The sequence below is a fragment of the Danio rerio genome, chromosome 23 (genome assembly GCF_049306965.1).
Source record: "Danio rerio strain Tuebingen ecotype United States chromosome 23, GRCz12tu, whole genome shotgun sequence".
Taxonomy (NCBI): domain Eukaryota; kingdom Metazoa; phylum Chordata; class Actinopteri; order Cypriniformes; family Danionidae; genus Danio; species Danio rerio.
In genome coordinates this window covers 43,586,521-43,606,436 of record NC_133198.1, presented here as the reverse complement: position 1 = coordinate 43,606,436, position 19,916 = coordinate 43,586,521, and the positions used below count along the sequence as shown (strand labels likewise).

Here is a 19,916-nt window from a genome sequence, read left to right as displayed (position 1 = left end):
TTCATGATTGGATGATCTTCAAAATTCATTTGCTATTGTGCACTACCTTCTGTCATATGTTACCAGCCTGTTCTCATGAGGAAATGTAACTATGTTTCAGATTAAAAAGTGGATAGTTTATACGATTTCATCCATACGAAAACATGATTTTTAAAAGTAGGCATGCCCCCAAACCCCACCCCCAACCCTACCCCTCGTTGGGTCATGACCAAATCGTACTAAAATGTACGAATGAGATCACACACATTACTTAGCCACTAAATCTAAAAGTTAGGAACTGCATTGAGATTGCATTGAATGTTACTGCTAAAGGACGTCTTAACCGACATACTTAGGGGTCGTTAACAGAGTGACTTTGATTTTCAGTTTAAGGCACTAAAGGCAAAGGTGTCCAATCTTCCTCCTGGAGGGACACTGAGCTGCTGATTTTTTGCTCCGACCAGCTCAAATGCAAGTCTTTTAGCCAGTCATGAGCTAGACCCATACTTGTTGAGAATCTTTATATGCATCCTACTGTGTACTGCTGCCTTGAGAGTGAAAGTGCTGTGCGTGCCTTGTCCAATGTTGGTTATGCTGTTGAGTTTTGGTTGTTTGTTGACTAGATACATTCGATATACTTGTTACTAGTTTGTTATTAGTTTATTCTTTCTATTGCCATTATATTTTGTTAACACACTTGATTTTTTGCTTCTCAATAAATTGAAAATTTTTGACTCGTGTGGCCCTGCCTAAATGAGCACTTTAAAACTGAGTCTTGTTACTTAAATGGGGCTGTGAAAAACTCTTGTATCCCAATAGATGAATCTTGCCTGTGGCACGTTCTAATAGGACACCTAATTCTCACTACATCCATACCAAATTGTCACCTTATAAGAAACAGATGGTAGTTCATGATTAGATGTCCTTAAAAAATAAAAATAAAAAATTGTATTTTTGACTCCAAAGTCTAAACAAGCAGTTTAAATCTGGCATTCGTAAAATAAACGGGGGCTCGTCCGGGATCAAAATGACTTTTAATAATTGTTGTTGTTTCCTGAGAGTTACTAATTTTTTTTGTTGAGCAGATTTCGTTCTAGTTACTATTTATTGTTTTTTTTTTATCATTTTAGTTCATCGGGAAAGAGGATAATCTTTTAATCAGTAAGCTCTGGTGAAATTTTTAATTAGTGCTTAATTCGCCTAACTCTGCAGAAAAGAAGCCCTCCAGGAACAAGTATGGACACCCCTGTTTTTGGGTATCTCTTACTTCCCTTGCGAAACTGCAACTTCAACACAATTCGCAGGATCTCTTTGATTCTTAAAATACGTCTATCACACATAGATGCAAAAGATAGTCCCTTTTGTGTCCATGCTACTCTCGGTAGAGTCTCCATGCGGTTTCCTCTAAGCCAGTGTTGTGCTTTTTTGTAGTCCTGGCACTTAGCCATGGAAAGCCTAGGTAGAACGTGCTGCCCGATAGGAACTGATCCAAGTTACCTCACTCTCCCTCCCTTTCTCTCTTCCTGCGCGCTCGAAGCGTCTCCTTGCAACGAGCTGCCAATTGGAAAAGTCTCACGCTGTGGAGCACACAAATACAGACTCATTGGGCGAGTGCTCTAATTGGACATGTTGTGGTAAGTTAACAGTCGGTCAGTTGCAGGGCAACCACGGGGAGAATGTGTGTGTGGGTTGGCAGGCGTACATCGGCTGCACCTGAGCAATGTAATAATTGCTAAAGTTGCCATCAGCAATGTACGGCGCAGGCTGATAATAGCAGGTGACGTTCGCCACATTGGGAATCACGTTCTGCTCTGCTAGAACCCGTACCGCCAGCATGGTGATGAGGCTCAGAGTTTGTCGCCGCTCATGTCCCATGAGACATACAGTACTTTCATTGACCACACTATGCAGCGTGGTCAGATACTCGTACTTCCGGTTCTCCAATCCCACAAAGTGATTCTGCAGATAGGACTCCAGTTTTCGCCTCTGCTCCGCCACGTCTGAGAAATCGATGAAGAATCGAGAGCACATGTAGCGTTCGAGAAGCTTCATTTCAGCTTCGGAAGCGGCACGGAAACCTCGAACCAGTAGGTGGCAGTATTTCAGCAAGCCACCGCCGCGGATCTCCTCCGGATTTCGCGTGCAGATCAGTTTTCGTTGTAGGTGGTCCAAGGCTACGCTGAAGTCTCCGTAAACGCTCTCTCCCACAATGGAAGGGTGGAACGTCTCGGCCATGGGGTTTTCAGAGCACTCGTAGAAGAGGAGGAGGGAATCCAGGCGGATCTGGAAGGAGTCGACGCTGAACTCAAACTGACGCCGGAGGGAATCCACAAACTTCAGTTCAACGTTCTTCCCGCTATTGTTGGAAAGTGAGATTAGACTCCATCGGTCTGAATCGTTACACACTTTCACCATCTTCTGCACATAAGCCTCCTGAGGAAAGAGGGTTTTAAGAAAGACAATGTTAATAATGATGTAAAAGCCAATATAAAGATTTAGTCAATAGAAATATGTCGTTGAATATACAGATGTCAACATTTGAAGTGGATCAAAACAACCTTTCATCAAAGTTGTCCTGTAAGTTATTGAACAACACCCATTCTTGTCTCAGGATTCATTCATTCATTCATTCAATTTTCTTCAGCTTAGGAGCACCCGAAGGAAACCCACGTGAACATGGGGAGAACACGCAAACTTCACATATTAATGGCAAAGACTAGAATACACAAGACATGTCACTAGTATACTTTTGAATGGGGGAAGGTGTAACTGTCAATATGGTGAATGATGCCCTGTGTACTAGTACAGGAGCCAATCAGCCATTGCTAAATGGCGAATAAAGCCAGCCTTCTGGTACAGGAGCCAATCAGCGATCGATATAAAATGACAATTCTCCGGGGGAGGGGTTCGAACTAGACGTGAGCTTCTGCAGATTTTGTGTGACACAAACATATAGAAATGAAACTAAACAGACAGCTGTTGTTTAATTTTAGTGGAGATTCCTAATATGAAATTTAACCGTAAGGTATTTTGGAGAATTTCATGTTTCCCCATTTAAACAGAATGCCCGAGCATACTGCCTGAGTGGCGTTTCAAAGATGGCCGCCAGGGTGAAATGACTTGCCTTAAAGGGACTTTAGTAATGACAACTGGCCCAGCCGGGAATCAAACTAGCTGTGAGGCAATCATGCTACCCACTGCGCCACCATGTCGTCTTGTCTCAGGATAACTTCGAAAAACTTTGTTGATCAACTTCAGTGTTGACTATTGTGCATGTCGGGGTGTGCAAGTGAACATTAATAACTCTTGAATTTATTTCCATTGGTTTCCTGTATTAATGAAACATGTGCAAGAGTCATTAAATGTACAGTTGATGCTAAACTGAAATTTCTGTCATCATTTACTTGTTCCAAATCAATTTAAGTTTCTTTATTCTGAAGAAGATATTCTGAAGAAAGCTGAAACCTGTAACCACTTCCATAGTATTTGTTTTTTTTTTAGTGAATGGTTACAGGTTTTCAGCATTCTTCAAAATATCTTCTTTTGTGTTCATCAAAAAAAAAAAAAAAAAAAACTCATTTAGGTTTGTAACCACATGGAGAGTGAGACAATAATGAGCAAATTTTCATTTTTGGGTGAAATATCTCTTTAAGTGAACATAAATTATTCTTATGTTTATTCCAACACAATCTCACGGCAATTCGTAACTTTTTGATTTAGTGGCTAATTCATATGAATTTGTATGATCTAATTCGTACAATTTAGTACGATTTGCTCATCCCCCAATGACGGTTGGGTTTAGGGGTGGGGTTAAGTGCCACGCCTCCTTTTTAGAATCATACAATTTCGTACGACTGAACTCGTACGAATTGGTACGAATTAGCCACTAAACTGGCATAACTTAAAATAGTTACGTTTTCTCGTGAGATCAGGCTGGTTTATTCCCCTGAGTTTCCTGTACACTCAAAAAATATATGTTTGCTGTTTGTTTAACTTACTTATTTAAAATGAGCAGAAACACAATTCTACACTTTTTTGGGACAACCTAATTGTTGTATGTTTGATCTACTTAAATTAGTAAAAACTGATAAGTTAACTTAATTTCTTTGTATTTTGTCAACACAAACCTATTAAGTGGAACCCAACATATTTTTTGCATTGTATTATGGAAATGTGCAAGCATCTTGTAAACTGAAAAATCTTTGTCAAACTGTGTGACAATGTTTAAAATAAAAATTGTCGATAAAAAACAAGCATCCTGTTAATAACAAGACTACAAACGTATGATATTTCCGACTGTGAAGCCACTTTGCATATTCACCAAAGACACTCCATTTAATTAGATAGTGCTGTATCAGCTTCATTTGCATACATGAAAATCCACTCTTCCTTTGCATACACTCACTGGAGAGAGGTGAAAGCGGATCCATCGTAAATTGGTTTAGAGAAATCCTCTTTGTAGTAGAAACCAGCGTTTTTACTACCGGCGCCCTTATCTTATTGCAGCTTAAAACTAATACAACGCTCTCCAGGGCATGTCTAGGTCCAGTCAATGTCAAATTACAGCATGCCCTGCACTTCCCCTTTATTTAACCCATGCTGCATATGAAATTATATCACTTACTAAGTAGTCATTTAGCTGAATCTCTCTTATCCGAAGTGCCAGTGCACTTAAATTAAGGGCAGTCCCGATGGAGTAACATAAGGTTAAGTACCATGCTCGAGGGTGTAGCGGCGATGAATCAACCCCTGGAGAGTTCTCAATTACTATCCTGGAGTTTACTTTAAATGCATCTTAAAGGGACACCTACGTTGTAAAAAAATGCTGGGTTTCACACAGTTTCTTCATGTTGTCCCAACACAAAAGTTAACTAAAGTGATTTTACATTTTTACATAAATTTTTACATTTTACATAAATTAATTGAACATAAAACTATTAAGTTGTCTCAACAAAAAAAACTCAGGAATCGTGTTGATTCAGCTAATTTTAGGTAAATATTTTAGTTCATCTAAAAGAATTCTGTCCTTATTTACTCTACTTTAAGGCTTTGTTTGGATGTCTTTCTTTAATTAAACACAAGACAAGATATTCTGAAGAATGTTGTCAACCAGCATTCATTGACATCAATAGGAACAAGAATACAATGGAAGTAATGGCAGTTGCTTTCCAGCATTCTTCAAAATATCTTCTTATGTATACCAAACACAAAAAAGAAACTCAAAAATATTTTGAAACAAGTAAACAGCAAGTAAATGATGACAAAGGTTTCATTTTGGTGTGAACTATCCCTTTAAACCCGAGTCTAAGCAGTTTTCTAGATCTGGTTTACCACAGATCAGCTAAAATGAGCACTGTAAAACCAGCAATAAACTAGTTAAAGCACATTTAACCCATTTGTGCCTATTTTTTTAATGATTTCATGCATGCATTGTTAATAGTGTCCTATATGAACACGTTTTGCATTCAGCTTTTCTTAAAAATCATATTTAAATGTGTTTAAAATGGGCTTACGTCTCCTTTAAAAGTCTCTTTAATAATATATTCTGAAGAATGTTGTCAACCAGCATTCATTGACATCCATAATAGGAACACAAATACATTGTAAGATAATGGCTGCTGCTTTCTAACATTCTTCAAAATATCTTCTTATGTATACCAAACTCAAGAAAGAAACTCAAAAATGTTTTCAACAAGTAAACAGCGAGTAAATGATGACAAAAGTTTCATTTTAATGTGAACTATCCCTTTAAACTCGAGTCTAAGCAGTTTTTTAGATCTGGTTTACCACAGATCAGCTAAAATGAGCACTGTAAAACCAGCAATAAACTAGTTAAAGCACATTTAACCCATTTGTGCCTATTTTTTTTTATGACTTCATGCATGTATTGTTAATAGTGTCCTATATGAACACGTTTTGCATTCAGCTTTTCTTAAAAATCATATTTAAATGTGTTTGAAATGGGCTTAAGTCTCCTTTAAAAGTCTCCTTTGACAATTTGTTTGGAAGTCTTTCTTTAATTTCTTTAATAATATATTCCGAAGAATGTTGTCAACCAGCATTCATTGACATCCATAATAGGAACACAAATACATTGTAAGTTAATGGCTGCTGCTTTCAAACATTCTTCAAAATATCTTCTTATGTATACCAAACACAAGAAAGAAACTCAAAAATGTTTGGAACAAGTAAAGAGAGAGTAAAGGATGACAAAAGTTTCATTTTGGTGTGAGCTATCCCTTTAAACCCAGTCTGAGCAGTTTTCTAGATCTGGTTTAGCTTTGATCAGCTAAAGATGAGCACTGTAAAACAAGCAATAAACTAGTTTAAGCACAATTAACCCATTTGTGCCACTTTTATTAATGATTTCATCCATTTATTATTAATAGTGTCCTATATGAACACGTTTTGCTTTCAATTTTTCTTGAGACTCATATTTAAATGTGTTTGAAATGGGCCTGGGCGAGGCAGTGGCGCAGTAGGTAGTGCTGTCGCCTCACAGCAAGAAGGTTGCTGGGTCGTTGGTTCGAACCTCGGCTCAGTTGGCGTTTCTGTGTGGAGTTTGCATGTTCTCCCTGCCTTCGTGCGGGTTTCCTCCAGGTGCTCCGGTTTCTCCCACAGTCCAAAGACATGTGATACAGGTGAATTGGGTTGGCTAAATTGTCTGTAGTGTATGAGTGTGTGTGTGAATGTGTGTGTGGATGTTTCCCAGAGATGGGTTGCGGCCCGAAGGGCATCGCTGCGTAAAAACTTGCTGGATAAGTTGGCAGTTCATTCCGCTGTGGTGACCGCGGATTAATAAAGGGTCTAAGCTGACAAGAAAATGAATGAATGATTGAAATGGGCCTAAGTCTCCTTTAAAAGTCTCCTTTAAGGCTTTGTTTAGATGTCTATCTTTAATTAAACACAAGACAAGATATTCTGAAGAATGTGTTAAACAGCATTCATTGTCATTTATAGTATGAACAAAAATACAGTGTAAATTAATGGCAGCTGCTTTCCAACATTCTTCAAAATATCTTCATATGTATACTCAACAGAAGAAACTCAAAAACATTTGGAACAAGTAAAGAGCGAGTAAATGATGACAAACGTTTAATTTTGGTGTGAACTATCCCTCTAAACCCAGTCTAAGCAGTTTTCTAGATCTGGTTTACCACAGATCAGCTAAAACAAGTACTGTAAAACCAGCAATAAACTAGTTTAAGCACAATTAACCCATGTATGCCTATTTTTAAAATGATTTTATGCATGCATTATTAATAGTGCCCTATTTGAACATGTTTTGCTTTTTTTTTTTTTTGAGAATCATTTATAAATTTATTTAAAATGGGCTTAAATCTTCTTTAAAAGTCTCCTTTAAGACTTCATTTGGATGTCTTTCTTGAATTAATACAGGACAAGATATTCTGAAGAATGCTGTCAACCAGCATTCGTTGTCATCCTTGGTAGGAACAAAAATACAGTGTAAGTTAATGGTTGCTGCTTCCAACATTCTTCAAAGTATCTTCTTATGTATACTCAACACAAGAAAGAAACTCAAAAACATTTAGATCAAGTAAAGAGCGAGTAAATGATGACAAAAGTTTATTTTGGTGTGAACTATCCCCTTAAACCCTGTCTAAGCCATTTTCAAGATCTGGTTTATCACAGATCAGCACTGTCACACCAGCAACAAACTAGTTAAGCACGATTAACCCATTTGTGCCTATCTTTTAATGATTTCATCCATGTATTGTTAATAGTGTCCTATATGAACACGTTTTGCATTCAGCTTTTCTTGAGAATCATATTTAAACGTGCTTGAAATGGGCTTACACCAAATAAAACGTCCCATAAACGCATACCTTTAATGTCACCGGGGTAATTTTCTCTTTATTCACTCCCTCAGGCAGGAAATCCAAGAGGGAATCCAGAACGATGTCTTTGACAGTCTGAAACTCCACTTCTCCTTTCAGATCAGCGCAAAATATGAGATCCAGGTCCTTGTAGCCCAAACCGCTGTCCTCATGGAGAACGTGACTGGCCGCGGAGCCGTTCAGCCGGACCTCCCGGACGTGGATCTTGCGCTCCTCCATGCGACACCGCACCACTTTAACGATGTCCCTGGGTTTCATCTCCAGGGTAGGGAAGTTCCACTTGCCGTGAATGGGGATGGACTCGGTAAGGATGGCATCCAGACGCTTCACCTGCTCCCAGTTCAGCACGCACAGGTTATTTAGAGTCTCCTCCATTGTGTTTGCAAATGTGTTTGGAGTGTGAATATAATATTAGAATATGTTATACCACTGTTTCCATGTCATGCGAGGTTGCTGTGAAAATAATGCAGCTATAGAAATGAGTGCATTCGTGTTGCATCCAGCTGCGTTCACCCCTGCGCGTAAAAGCTCCCCAGATGTCCTGTTTGCGCCTTTGCTCGCAGCGCCGAACTCCGGTGGGTTCTCACGGCTCTCCAGGGGCCGTGAGAATCAGAGTGATTGATGCATGATTGCGATCACAAAATATATAGAAAGTCAATATTAATCAGTAGGAGACCCCCCCTTTCCTCAACTGAAGCGGACGCTTTGAGTTTTTACATGTTGCTTCATTCTGTAAACAAAAAAAATATATATATTTAAATAAGTCAGCATGCAACTGTTCAAATCTGAAATACTATTGAAAAACATTAAATTAATATGCGCAAAAGTCTATGATATAACGCATATACCTACCTGTGTGTATGTGATCACATTGTCAGCTGTTGCTCTGTGCAAACTGCTGGCTGCTCATGTCTTCTCGATTGCACCCAGTGAGGATGCATAGAGATTAACCCGTACACTAAAGCAGGAGTGACGGTGAGTTTGAGTGACAGCTGCGCGCACCAATCCTGACGCGCCCTGCGATACTGTAATATAGACATTTACGCGCTTCATATTTACGTCCTGTCGAAGCTATTTAATAGATGCGTATTCATGTATTTTAAGAGAATATCTTGATAATCATCACATTTATACAAAAATGTAATATTTTTACGTTTATTTGATCTTTGTAGCTTGTTTTGAAGAGTGACGGTGAGTTTGAGTGACAGCTGCGCGCACCAATCGTGACACGCCCTCCTCTAGGGTATGACTATAGGCATTTGCGCGCATCATATTTACGTCCTCTCAAAGCTATTTATTATAGATATCGAAGTAAATTCTAAAAGAATATCTTCATAATCGTCATATTTAAGCAAAAATAACATATTTTTTATGTTTATTTGATGCTTTTAGCTTGTTTTGTAGCACCAAAAAAGTGAAATGCAGGTGTAGAAAACAGTTGCATGATTTCTGAAGGGATTTGTGTGATTATTCTATGTGATTAAAACAAATTAATCGATCAAAACTAATTAAAAAGCCTTCATTTCTGTCTTCATAGAAAGAAATGAATGTCAATGCTGCCCTCTAGAGAAAATCATCAGGGAAATTTGAGTTTGCACCTTTATACAGGGAAAATTCACTGAAGCACATTTAAACAAAAGAAGGTTAATTTAATATATAAATAATAAAACATATTCATTTAAAAGCGTGCAACTTTGGCAAAATAAAAAAATTCTAATGCAAGAATGTCTACCAAAAATCTGGCAAGCCTTCATCCTCGAATGGAAATTTTTTTATGTCTTTATTCGATTCTCAAAGTGCTGCAGGTTTTATTTTAGGCTTGGGGTTAGGCCGTAGTAATTGTAATTAGCTTAATTTAAGGGCAGATGAAGACTAGGGGAAGTACCTGTTTAGCTGGCTGTGTGCTTTGGAGGGAGGGAGAGAGAGAGCTGGAGACTAGCTGGTAAGTGTGTGTGTATAAATGACTGAGCGTAATGTCAGGTCAGGCTAGATGTCACCCAGAATTTATCAGGGGGAGCAGACCTGCGTCACAGCGCTAACAGCCAATAAAGCAGGATTATTCTAGATTACCCCTTACACCATGACTCTTGGACGCACAACTGAGTGTGTGTGTGTTTAAGACAGGAAGAGAAAACCAAACTTGTGTTTAAGGCTTGTATCTGAAGAGTATGAAATTACACTAACCACATGAGGCATGAAACCTAAATGATCAGTTTATATCTTTTTCCTCCTGCCTGTATATAAATCAGAAGAACTTGTCAATTTAATTTCAGCTTTAAATCAAATGTATATTTTGTGTGAATAAAATAAAGACCTTTGTGATATTTATCACATGCAAACGATTTTCATTTTTATAAGTTCTATTCATTTTCTTTTTGGCTTAGTTTCTTTATTAATCAGGGGTCACCACAGCGGAATGAACCACCAACTTATCCAGCATATGTTTTACATCGCGGATGCCCTTCCATCTCCAACCAGTTATTGGGAAACACCCATACACTCTAATTCACACACATACACTACAGACAATTTCGCTTACCCTATTCACCTATAGCGCATGCTAACACCAGGCTAGATTTGGGCTGTATAATAAACGTCTAAGAATGCGCCAAAACTAGACTAGTCATCAAATAAACAGAAATGAATGACCACACATATAAAATTTGTCTATTTGACGACTAGTCTAGTTAGGGTCTATTCTTAGATAAGCAAATCGTACGGTACTAAATTGTAGGAATCAGATCATACGAATTTATACGAATTAGCTACTAAATCAAAAAGTTACGAATTGTGGTGAGATTGTGTTGAAGTAGTGACAATTAGTCCGTCATTGGCATAGGATGTTAGTATTGTTTTTAAATCTGCCATTATGCTGACACACAGGCCTTTGTAGCTCCGCCCTCTTTTAAAAAGAGCACAATCTCATTTGAATTTAAAGTGACAGTAATCAAAGTAGCCAGCCTGATCTCATGAGTCTCACGAGTCAATGTCTTTGGACTGTGGGGGAAACCCATGCCAACATTGGGAGAACATGCAAATTCCACACAGAAATGCCAACTGATGCAGCTGAGGCTCGAACCAGCAATCTTCTTACTGTGAGGCGACAGTGCTACCCACTGCGCCACCGTGCCGCCATATGTTATTTTTTTGTGTAATAGAATATTTATGGGAAGCAGTTCCATGCACTACAAACATAATAACAATAATAGAAATAAATAAATGCAATGCTAAAAGCCGTTATTGTCTTTAAAATCTTTAAAATCTCAAATCTCATTTCTTGTTTTTTGTTTAAAAAAATATTGTAAAATATTCCTGAAAGAAAATAAAGACTGGTAAATAATTTGACAATATTTAATAATAAAAAATACAAATAACTTAGATTACAAGTATAATAATAATAATAATATCAATAATGGCATTAATGGAGTTTGCATGTTCTCTTCGAGTTGGCATGGGTTTCCTTCGGGTAATCCGGTTTCCCTCACAGTCCAAATACATGCGCTATAGGTGAATTGGGTAGGCTAAATTGTCCGTAATGTATGTGTGTGAATTAGAGAGTATAGGTGTTTCCTAGTGATGGGTTGCAGCTGGAAGGGCATCAGCTGTGTTAAACATTTGCTGGATAAGTTAATCTACACTTTTCTAAAGGGACTAAGCCGAAAAGAAAATGAATGAATGAATAATAATAATAATTTTAATTTTACAATTGAATAATAAAATATAATTGAATTTCATTAAATCCAATACATAAAATATTATTGTTTCAGCAATAGTTCTTAAAATATGCTTTGTTGTTTTTATTCAAGCTATATATACAGTTGAAGTCAATTATTAGCCCCCCCCCTAAATTATTAGACCGCTTGTATATTTTTTCCCCAATTTCTGTTCAACAGAGAGCAGATTTTTTTAAACTCATTTCTAAACAATAGTTTTAACAACTTATCTCTAATAACTGATTTATTTTATTTTTGCCATGATGACAGTAAATAATATTTGACTAGATATTTTTCAGGACACTTAAAGTTAACTAGGCTGGTTAGGGAAATTAGCAGGGCCAGACCGAATCTGCGGACGTTTTTTGCTATTTCTGCAGAGAATTTTGGTAGAAATCCGCGGTTTTCTGCGGAATTAATTTGGGAGTTTAATAACTTAAACCATAAGATGTGAAATAAAAAGTAATACATTTTTAACTTCTATTTAATGTTTAATATGGTACTTCACAAACTGCATTGTACTATCTAGTATCTGATGAACATTTTCATATTAGTGAATAATATTACTGTGATTCATTTAAAAACTGAATAAATATACATATAAAAGAATAAATGATGGGCTAAAAATCTGCAGAAATCTGCGGAATTCTGCGCACACAGATTCCTTTTGGGCCTAGTAATTAGATTGAGAAAAAAATAGCTTAAAAGGGCTAATATTTTTTCCCTAAAATGGTGTCTAAAAAAAATGTAAAACTGATTTTAATCTAGCTGAAATAAAACAAATAAGACTTTCTCCAGAAGAAAAAATATTATGAGATGACTGTGAAAATTTCCTTGCTCTGTTAAACATCATTTGCAAAATATTTTGTAAAATTCGAAGGGGGCTAATAATTCTGACTTAAACTGTATGTATATATATATGTGTGTGTGTGTGTGTGTGTGTGTGTGTGTGTGTGTGTGTGTGTGTGTGTGTGTGTGTGTGTGTGTATATGTATGTATGTATGTGTGTATATATATATATATATATATATATATATATATATTTTTTTTTTTTTTTATAAAATCAAGGAAAATCAAGAAATTGTAATATCTATTTATGCATTTTGACATTATTTTGTTTGAGTTAAAAGCATTGCCCGAGAATCAAGTGTTTAAAATATGCCTTTTTAATTTATGCATTCTTAAATTAAAAGAAACAAGGTATTTTTCATCAAAGTCATTAAAATGGTCCTTAAATTTTAGCTTCCCTTATATATCCTTATTCATTCATTCATTCATTCATTCATTCATTTTTCCTTTGGCTTACTATATCAGGGGTCACCACAGCGGAATGAACCGCCAACTTATTCAGCATATGTTTTACACACTGGGTACCCTTCCAGTTGCAACCCAGCACTGGGAAACACCTATCCACACTCATTCACATAGTTTATTCAATTCAGCTATACCGCAAGTCTTTGGACTGTGGGCGAAACCAAAACACCCAGAGGAAACTCACGCTAACATGGGGTGAACATGCAAACTCCACACAGAAATGCCAACTGACCCAGCTGGGACTAGAACCAGCCACCTTCTTGCTGTGAGGCGACTGTGCTATAATATAATATAATATAATATAATATAATATAATATAATATAATATAATATAATATAATATAATATAATAGGCTGGGTCAGTTGGCGTTTCTGTGTGGAGTTTGCATGTTCTCCCTGCATTCGCGTGAATTTCCTCCGGGTGCTCCGGTTTCCCTCACAGTCCAAAGACATGCGGTACAGGTGAATTGGGTAGGCTAAATTGTCCGTAGTGTGAATAAGTGTGTGTGGATGTTTCCCAGAGATGGGTTGCGGCTGGAAGAGCATCCGCTGTGTAAAAACATTCTGGATAAGTTGACGGTTCATTCCGCTGTAGCGACCCCAGATTAATAAAGGAACTAAGCCGAAAAGAAAATGAATGAATGAATAATATAATATAATGGCAGTGCGGGGGCGCAGTGGGTAACGCAATCACCTTACAGCAAGAAGGTTGTTGGTTCAATTTAATTCAATTCAGCTTTATTTGTATAGCGCTTTTACAATGTAGATTGTGTCAAAGGAGCTTCACATAAATGGTCATAGTAACTGGAACAGTGTGGTTCAGTAACTGGAACAGTGTGGTTCAGGTTTTAGTGTTTAAGTTCAGTTCAGTTCAGTTTAGCTCAGTTCAGTGTGATTTAATCATTACTGAGAGTTCAAACACTGAAGAGCCAATTCATCGTGAACCATGCGAGGCAGTGGCGACAGCGGAGAGGGGAAAAAAACTTCACCTGATGGGAGTGAAGAAAAAAAACCTTGAGAGAACCAGACTCAGTTGGGCATGACCATTTTAATTTCTCCGCTGGCCAAAAGTCTTGTGCAGAGCTTCAGTAGCCGTGGTGGAGGCTGGAAGACGGCCTCAGCGAAGACTCGTCTGTCCCTGGAGCGTCGCTGGAATCAGACTCATGTTCTCCACTCCCCACGACCATCAGCGCAGCAGCAGCTCAGGATATGGCCTGGTCCCGGATATGGAATCCTTGGGATCATCACATCGCTGGTCTTGGATCCAATCAGTGACTCCGCATAATCTGAGGACCTCGGGATGAGTATCCCCAGGTGAAAATAGAGAATAAAGAGAATAATTAGCGTAGCTGCTGTTCATCGTGTATATAAGCAAGATGCAGAAGCCAGTGTGGAACCCGCTAGGTGATGCATTGAGTGTATGCTTTACTAAACAGATAGGTCTTTAATCTAGTTTTGAACTGGGAGAGTGTGTCTGAGCCTCGGACGTTATCAGGAAGGCTATTCCAGAGTGTAGGAGCCATGAAAGAGAAGGCTCGACCTCCTTTACTTGATTTTGCTATTCTAGGTACTACCAGAAGCCCTGAATTTTGAGATCTTAAAGAGCGAGTTGGTTTGTAGCGAGACAGAAGGTTGGTTAGATAAACAGGAGCTAGATTATTTAGAGCTTTATAGGTGAGAAGTAATATTTTAAATTCAATACGAAACTTAACAGGCAGCCAGTGTAGGGAGAATAAAATTGGGTTCGAGCCTTAGCTGGGTCAGTGGGCATTTCTGTGTGGAGCATGTTCTCCCCATGTTGGTGTGGGTTTCCTCCGGGTACTTCGATTTCCCCCACAGTCCGTTTCCCTGTAATGGGTTGCAGCTAGAAGGGCATCCGCGGCGTGAAAACTTTTGCTAAATAAGTTGATGGTTCATTCCACTGTGACTAAGCCGAAGAGAAAATTAATTTACATAATATAATATAATATAATATAATATAATATAATATAATATAATATAATATAATATAATATAAGTTGGCGGTTCATTCCCCTGTGGCGACCTCTGATAAAGCAGGAAATAAGCAACTAAATGCGATCATATAATATATATTTTAAAAGTTAGTTCCTATATCGAGGATGTGCATGTGATGTTAAATGACTCTGAATCTGACATTCCTCAGGGTCAGGAGTTTCCTGTCTCCACACACACACACTCATAAACTTCATCACAACACTTCTGCTGCCCATATACTTTTCTCTTCAGCCAACTCTAAAATACATGTTCTGAAAATAGAAATGTGCCAGAGTAAACCATTAAAGTGTCTGTTCCCAGTCAGGTAGACATTATTATCAACGTAAGACAGAGATTGACATTTGAACCCTGCAATGAGATCAGATGAGGCTTTATCCAATCTACCACTCCAGCTATACTATTGAGACAGTTACACACTTTCCCTCTTTTAAAACCCCCACCACTAAACCCTGTCAGTCAGGATGAGTTTAAGTAAACTCGCTTTGCTATAAATCTATTAAGCAAGTAATATTTTGCGGAAGAAAAGTACATCGTCTTGAGTGTTTACCAGAACAAATTTTGCCACATATTACTTTATCATTGTTAATCTTTTGCTAAGTTACATGATCTGTCAATCATCTTGCCACATCCTGCACATTTCTGTGATAATCAATTTCATAGCATACTAAAGTTGCAACAGCACCTTAAAGCGAACCTATTATGCAAAAATCATTTTAATTTGTTTTAAACACAGTTGTGCGGCATCAATGTGTGTATGTAACAAGCTACTAATGGTAAAAAATGTATTGTTTTATTTTTTATAATCACACTGGATAAAAACAGTCTGCAGAAACACTTTGATAAACATTCTCCCTTTGCGCGTGTCATCAGAGGGGGACAGTCCCACCCACTAGTGACAAACTCCCCCTTATTGGCATAGGATGTTAGTATTGTTTTTCTAATCTGCCACTATGCTGACACATAGGTATTTGCAGCTCCGCCCTCTTTTGAAAAGAACACAATCTCATCGAATTTAAAGCGACAGTCACCAAAGTCGCCAGCCTGATCTAACGAGAAAACATAACTATTTTACGTTTTGTCTGTTTAGTGGCTAATTTGTACAAGAGTTTAGTCGTACGAAAATGTACGATTTTTAAAAAGGAGGCGTGGCACCAAACCCTGCCCCTAAACCCAACAAACATTGGAGGATAAGCAAATCGAACTAAATTGTATGAATGAAATCGTAGGAATTTTTATGAATTAGCCACTAAATCAAAAAGTTACGAATAGCCGGGAGATTGTGTTGAAATCTGTTCATTAAAAATGATGTGCATTCTTCACAGCAAGCATGTTTTATTGTTAATAGATGTCCAATAGATGTATAAAAAAGTCGTCTTGGCTCAAACAGGGCTAAATTTGGGCTGTCAGTGAAAATCTAATAATCGTCTAAGAATAGGCCACAACTAAACTAGTCACCAAATAAACAGAAATGGATGACTACACATAGAAAATTTGTCTAATCTATTTGACGACTAGTTTAGTTTAAGGCTATTCTTAGATAAGCAAATCGTACTAAACTGTACGTATGAGATTGTAGGAATTTATACGAATTAGCCACTAAATTAAAAAAGTTACGAATTGCTGGGAGATTGTGATGGAAAATCTGTTCATTAAAAATGATGTGCACTCGTCCAAGCAAGGATTATTTGTTTTTAATAGATATATAATATATGTCTAAAGATAGTCTTCTTGGCTAACACCAGGCTAAATTTGGGCTGTCAGTGAAATTGTAATAGACGTCTAAGAATTGGCCAAAACTAGACTAGTCATCAAATAAACAGAAATGAATGACCACACATATAAAATCTGTCTAATCTGTCTATTTGACGACTAGTCTAGTTTAGGGCTATTCTTGGATAAGCAAATCATACTAAATTGTACGAATGAGATCATACGAATTTATATGAATTAGCTACTAAATCAAAAAGTTACGAATTGCGGTGAGATTGTGTTGAAGTAGTGACAATCAGTCCCTCATTGGCATAGGATGTTAGTATTGTTTTTGAGTCTGCCATTATGCTGACACACAGGTATTTGTAGCTCCGCCCTCTTTTGAAAAGAGCACAATCTCATTTGAATTTAAAGTGACAGTAACCCAAGCCAGCCTGATCTCATGAGGAAACGTAACTATTTTATGTTTTGTCACTTTAGTTTCTAATTCAGCCGTAAGAAAATGTACAGATTTAAAAAGGAGGTGTGGGACCCAACCCCGCCCCTAAACCTAAAAGTCTAGTTTTGGGCTATTTTTAGTTAAGCAAATCGTACTAAATAGTACCGATGAGATTGTACGAATTAGCCACTAAATCAAAAAGTTACGATATGCCTCGAGATTGTTTTAACGTAGCACAGTTTGGATCAAAACCTAAAAGTTTTTTTTTTTTTTTTTTTTTACTTTTTTTTACTTAATTTTTTGGTAGACTTTGTTTTCCAATTGGATTTGCAATACAAACGTAAAAAAGTATTATTTCATGTGTTGCTTATTTATTTGCTATACGCTCTCGAAATCATTCTGCATAAATCCACTGATTTTTTACAACATTCAGTGCAGAAATAGCAACTATTTACGCAGATTTGGTCTGGCCCAAAGTATGCAAATGCATAGAACCTCCAGACCATCAGAGGGCACCATTGCTCTCATAGTTTGTTTTAATTAATGCAATTTATAGAAGTGAAATATCTGCCATGAAACTCTATCTGCGCGCACCCTGTTAAGTCACCTAATCCCGATGTCATTAACTACATGGCGCAAGATGTTGGTTGCTGTCACTTCGGCAGCCGATGAGCCATTTTACGCTGCGGCGTGTTTTCGGAGACCCTCCTCCACCCCAGCTCCATCTGTGTTTAGATCTTCTGCGGGTGTTACAAATGTATTATGTTTGCAGCAGCAGTGTGTTATATTCTCAGACGGCATGAGTATGTATTTACTGGCAGTTCTTGGTACTTGCTCTGCCATAATAATCAAAGCAGCAGCAGCGTAGCAGATCTATTCCGCCAAGACAAAATACATCAACATTGCCATATACATATCTATTACCTCACTACATCCTGAGAGTGTTCGTGACAGAATTTCAGTTTTGTTCTTGATCCTGGGATCAAATTAATTGGTTATGGAAAAAATGTTCAACAGAATGACTAGGTTTTGCACGCAAAAATTTCGCCAAGCGTAGTAAATGTCACTTAACTCGCAGCTTTGCGACTCCAGATTTATATCTTGCAATTCTCACAACAGGAATGATCAGAATTAAGTGACATAAACAGAAATGCAATGGGACATGTCGGAAGGCAGTGATGGCTGTCAGCAGTTTATAATCGAAAAGTAGAGCCCACTTCCTTTATTTTGCTTTGTATTTTATCTCTCCCCATCAGTTTGACAGAGATCTCGAAAGCCGGTTTTGTTTACTCATGGTGCAAACCTCAAAGCGCAGATGACTGGTTTTGTGGTATGATGTAGGCTGATGCTGTGTTTTCAGACTCAAGGTGTGACAACATAGCTTACGCTCTGTTTTATTTTCAACACCAGCTCTTTACAGATCAGAAATACATATGCAGGGTTATAGAAATCACACATTATATACATTCCTGAGAAGTCCTGCTACTGACTGCTGTTGTTTTTGTGGACAGGCATTTGACCCGTTTGACCTCCGTCCTGCATGAGGAAGTGCGTCTTCCTCTTACTAAGGCTGAAGCCGCAAATTATATATCAGTTTTCTTCTAAGGAACTGCTTCGTAACAAGTCTTTTGCAACCAGGAAAGTTAGAAATATATAATGTTTAGGTTCATTATTGCATTGCATTTTAGCATTTTTCGGTATACATGATATTGCTGTGCATTGCAGGACTCTTTTTGTTCCTGATTTGACTTTTGAAATTACTTGTGTTGGTGCTATTATTTCACTTGAACACTGCATAATAATGCTTACAAAGTGCTACGGTCATGCTAAGCATGCTAGACATACAACAAGTAAGAACAAGGAAGCAGAATGCTCTGGTCAATCAGTGCTTTTGAAAACACTATGGGCTCTATTTTGACAGTCCATGCGCAGAGCACAAAACGCAGGGCGCAAACGCTTTCAGGGCGTGTCAGAACGCATTTTTGCTAATTTAAGGACGGGAAAATCCGCTTTGCGCCATGGCGCATGGTCTAAAAGGGTTGAGTTTATTTTCTTAATGAGTTATAGGTGTGCTTTGAGAATAAACCAATTAAAGTCTCATCTCCCATTCCCCTTTTTCACAGGACGTAAAGTAAGTCTAAGTGGAAAAACTGAGCATTTCACTAGCAAACAGTTAGCCGTTTTTTTAACAGAAAACTGTTAAAGAGCCCATATTATACATGAAATAGGGTCATATCTTGGTTGTAAGGGTCTCCAACAACAGTCTAATATGCCTGCAAGGTCAAAAAACACTTTCATGGTCTTATAATCTGCATTTATTTTTACCTAATTATCCCAGCGACTCCTGTATGAATCGTCCAGTGATTCATTTGTTCCCAAACCCCTCCTTAGCGCGAAGCTAATCTGCGCTGATTGGACCGATGACAGCCTGTTGCGATTGGTCGACTGCCTTCAGTCAGAGAGTGATGCCCAATAGCTTATCAGCAATATAAAAGTAATCACAGTTCATACACGCTCCATAGTGTAGGCGTGGATTTTAGCTGCCAGTGGGTCAATGTAAATACAGTCGATGGACTTGAAAATTCAGACGACTGACTATTTTATTGAGCAAAAACTCCAAAAACTGTCGAGGAGATCACATAGCTTGTTTCACTCTGCTCTTTTCACAGACACACACACACACATTGCCTTCGTCCTTGCGCGCGCGCACACACACACAAAAACACACACACACCTCCGGACGACAACGCGCGCGCGCACACAGACACAAACAAACACACATACCTCCGGACGACAGCGCACGCGCACACACACACACTACCCTCGTCCACGGAGCTCCGTAAACAAAGCAGCACGCGTCGCGTTTTTAATGTGACTTTGCACGCG

General features: G+C 38.0%; 2 protein-coding genes across 25 annotated transcripts in view; one reads left to right on the top strand and one right to left on the bottom strand.

Moving 5' to 3' along the window:
• Window positions 1-19,916, top strand: part of tgm1l3 (transglutaminase 1 like 3) — a 189,251-nt gene that overhangs the window by 121,326 nt on the left and 48,009 nt on the right. For 13 of the 23 annotated variants that reach the window (XM_073939370.1, XM_073939368.1, XM_073939365.1 and 10 more), the window contains one exon: window positions 7,938-8,192. The gene's annotated coding sequence lies outside the window, so the exon portion shown is untranslated. Of the gene's footprint in view, window positions 1-7,870; window positions 8,193-19,916 lie in introns of all 23 variants that reach the window. The other 10 variants (XM_073939374.1, XM_073939363.1, XM_073939379.1 and 7 more) reach the window with 3 other exon arrangements.
• On the bottom strand, window positions 497-8,769 carry tent5ab (terminal nucleotidyltransferase 5Ab). 2 transcript variants are annotated; one of them, XM_073938685.1, is made up of 3 exons: window positions 6,826-7,446; window positions 5,931-6,437; window positions 497-5,473 (listed from the first exon to the last, which is right to left on the bottom strand). In XM_073938685.1, exon 3 carries the CDS (start codon window positions 2,392-2,394, stop codon window positions 1,630-1,632), a length of 765 nt encoding a protein of 254 aa, XP_073794786.1. In that variant the 5' UTR covers window positions 2,395-5,473; window positions 5,931-6,437; window positions 6,826-7,446; the 3' UTR covers window positions 497-1,629.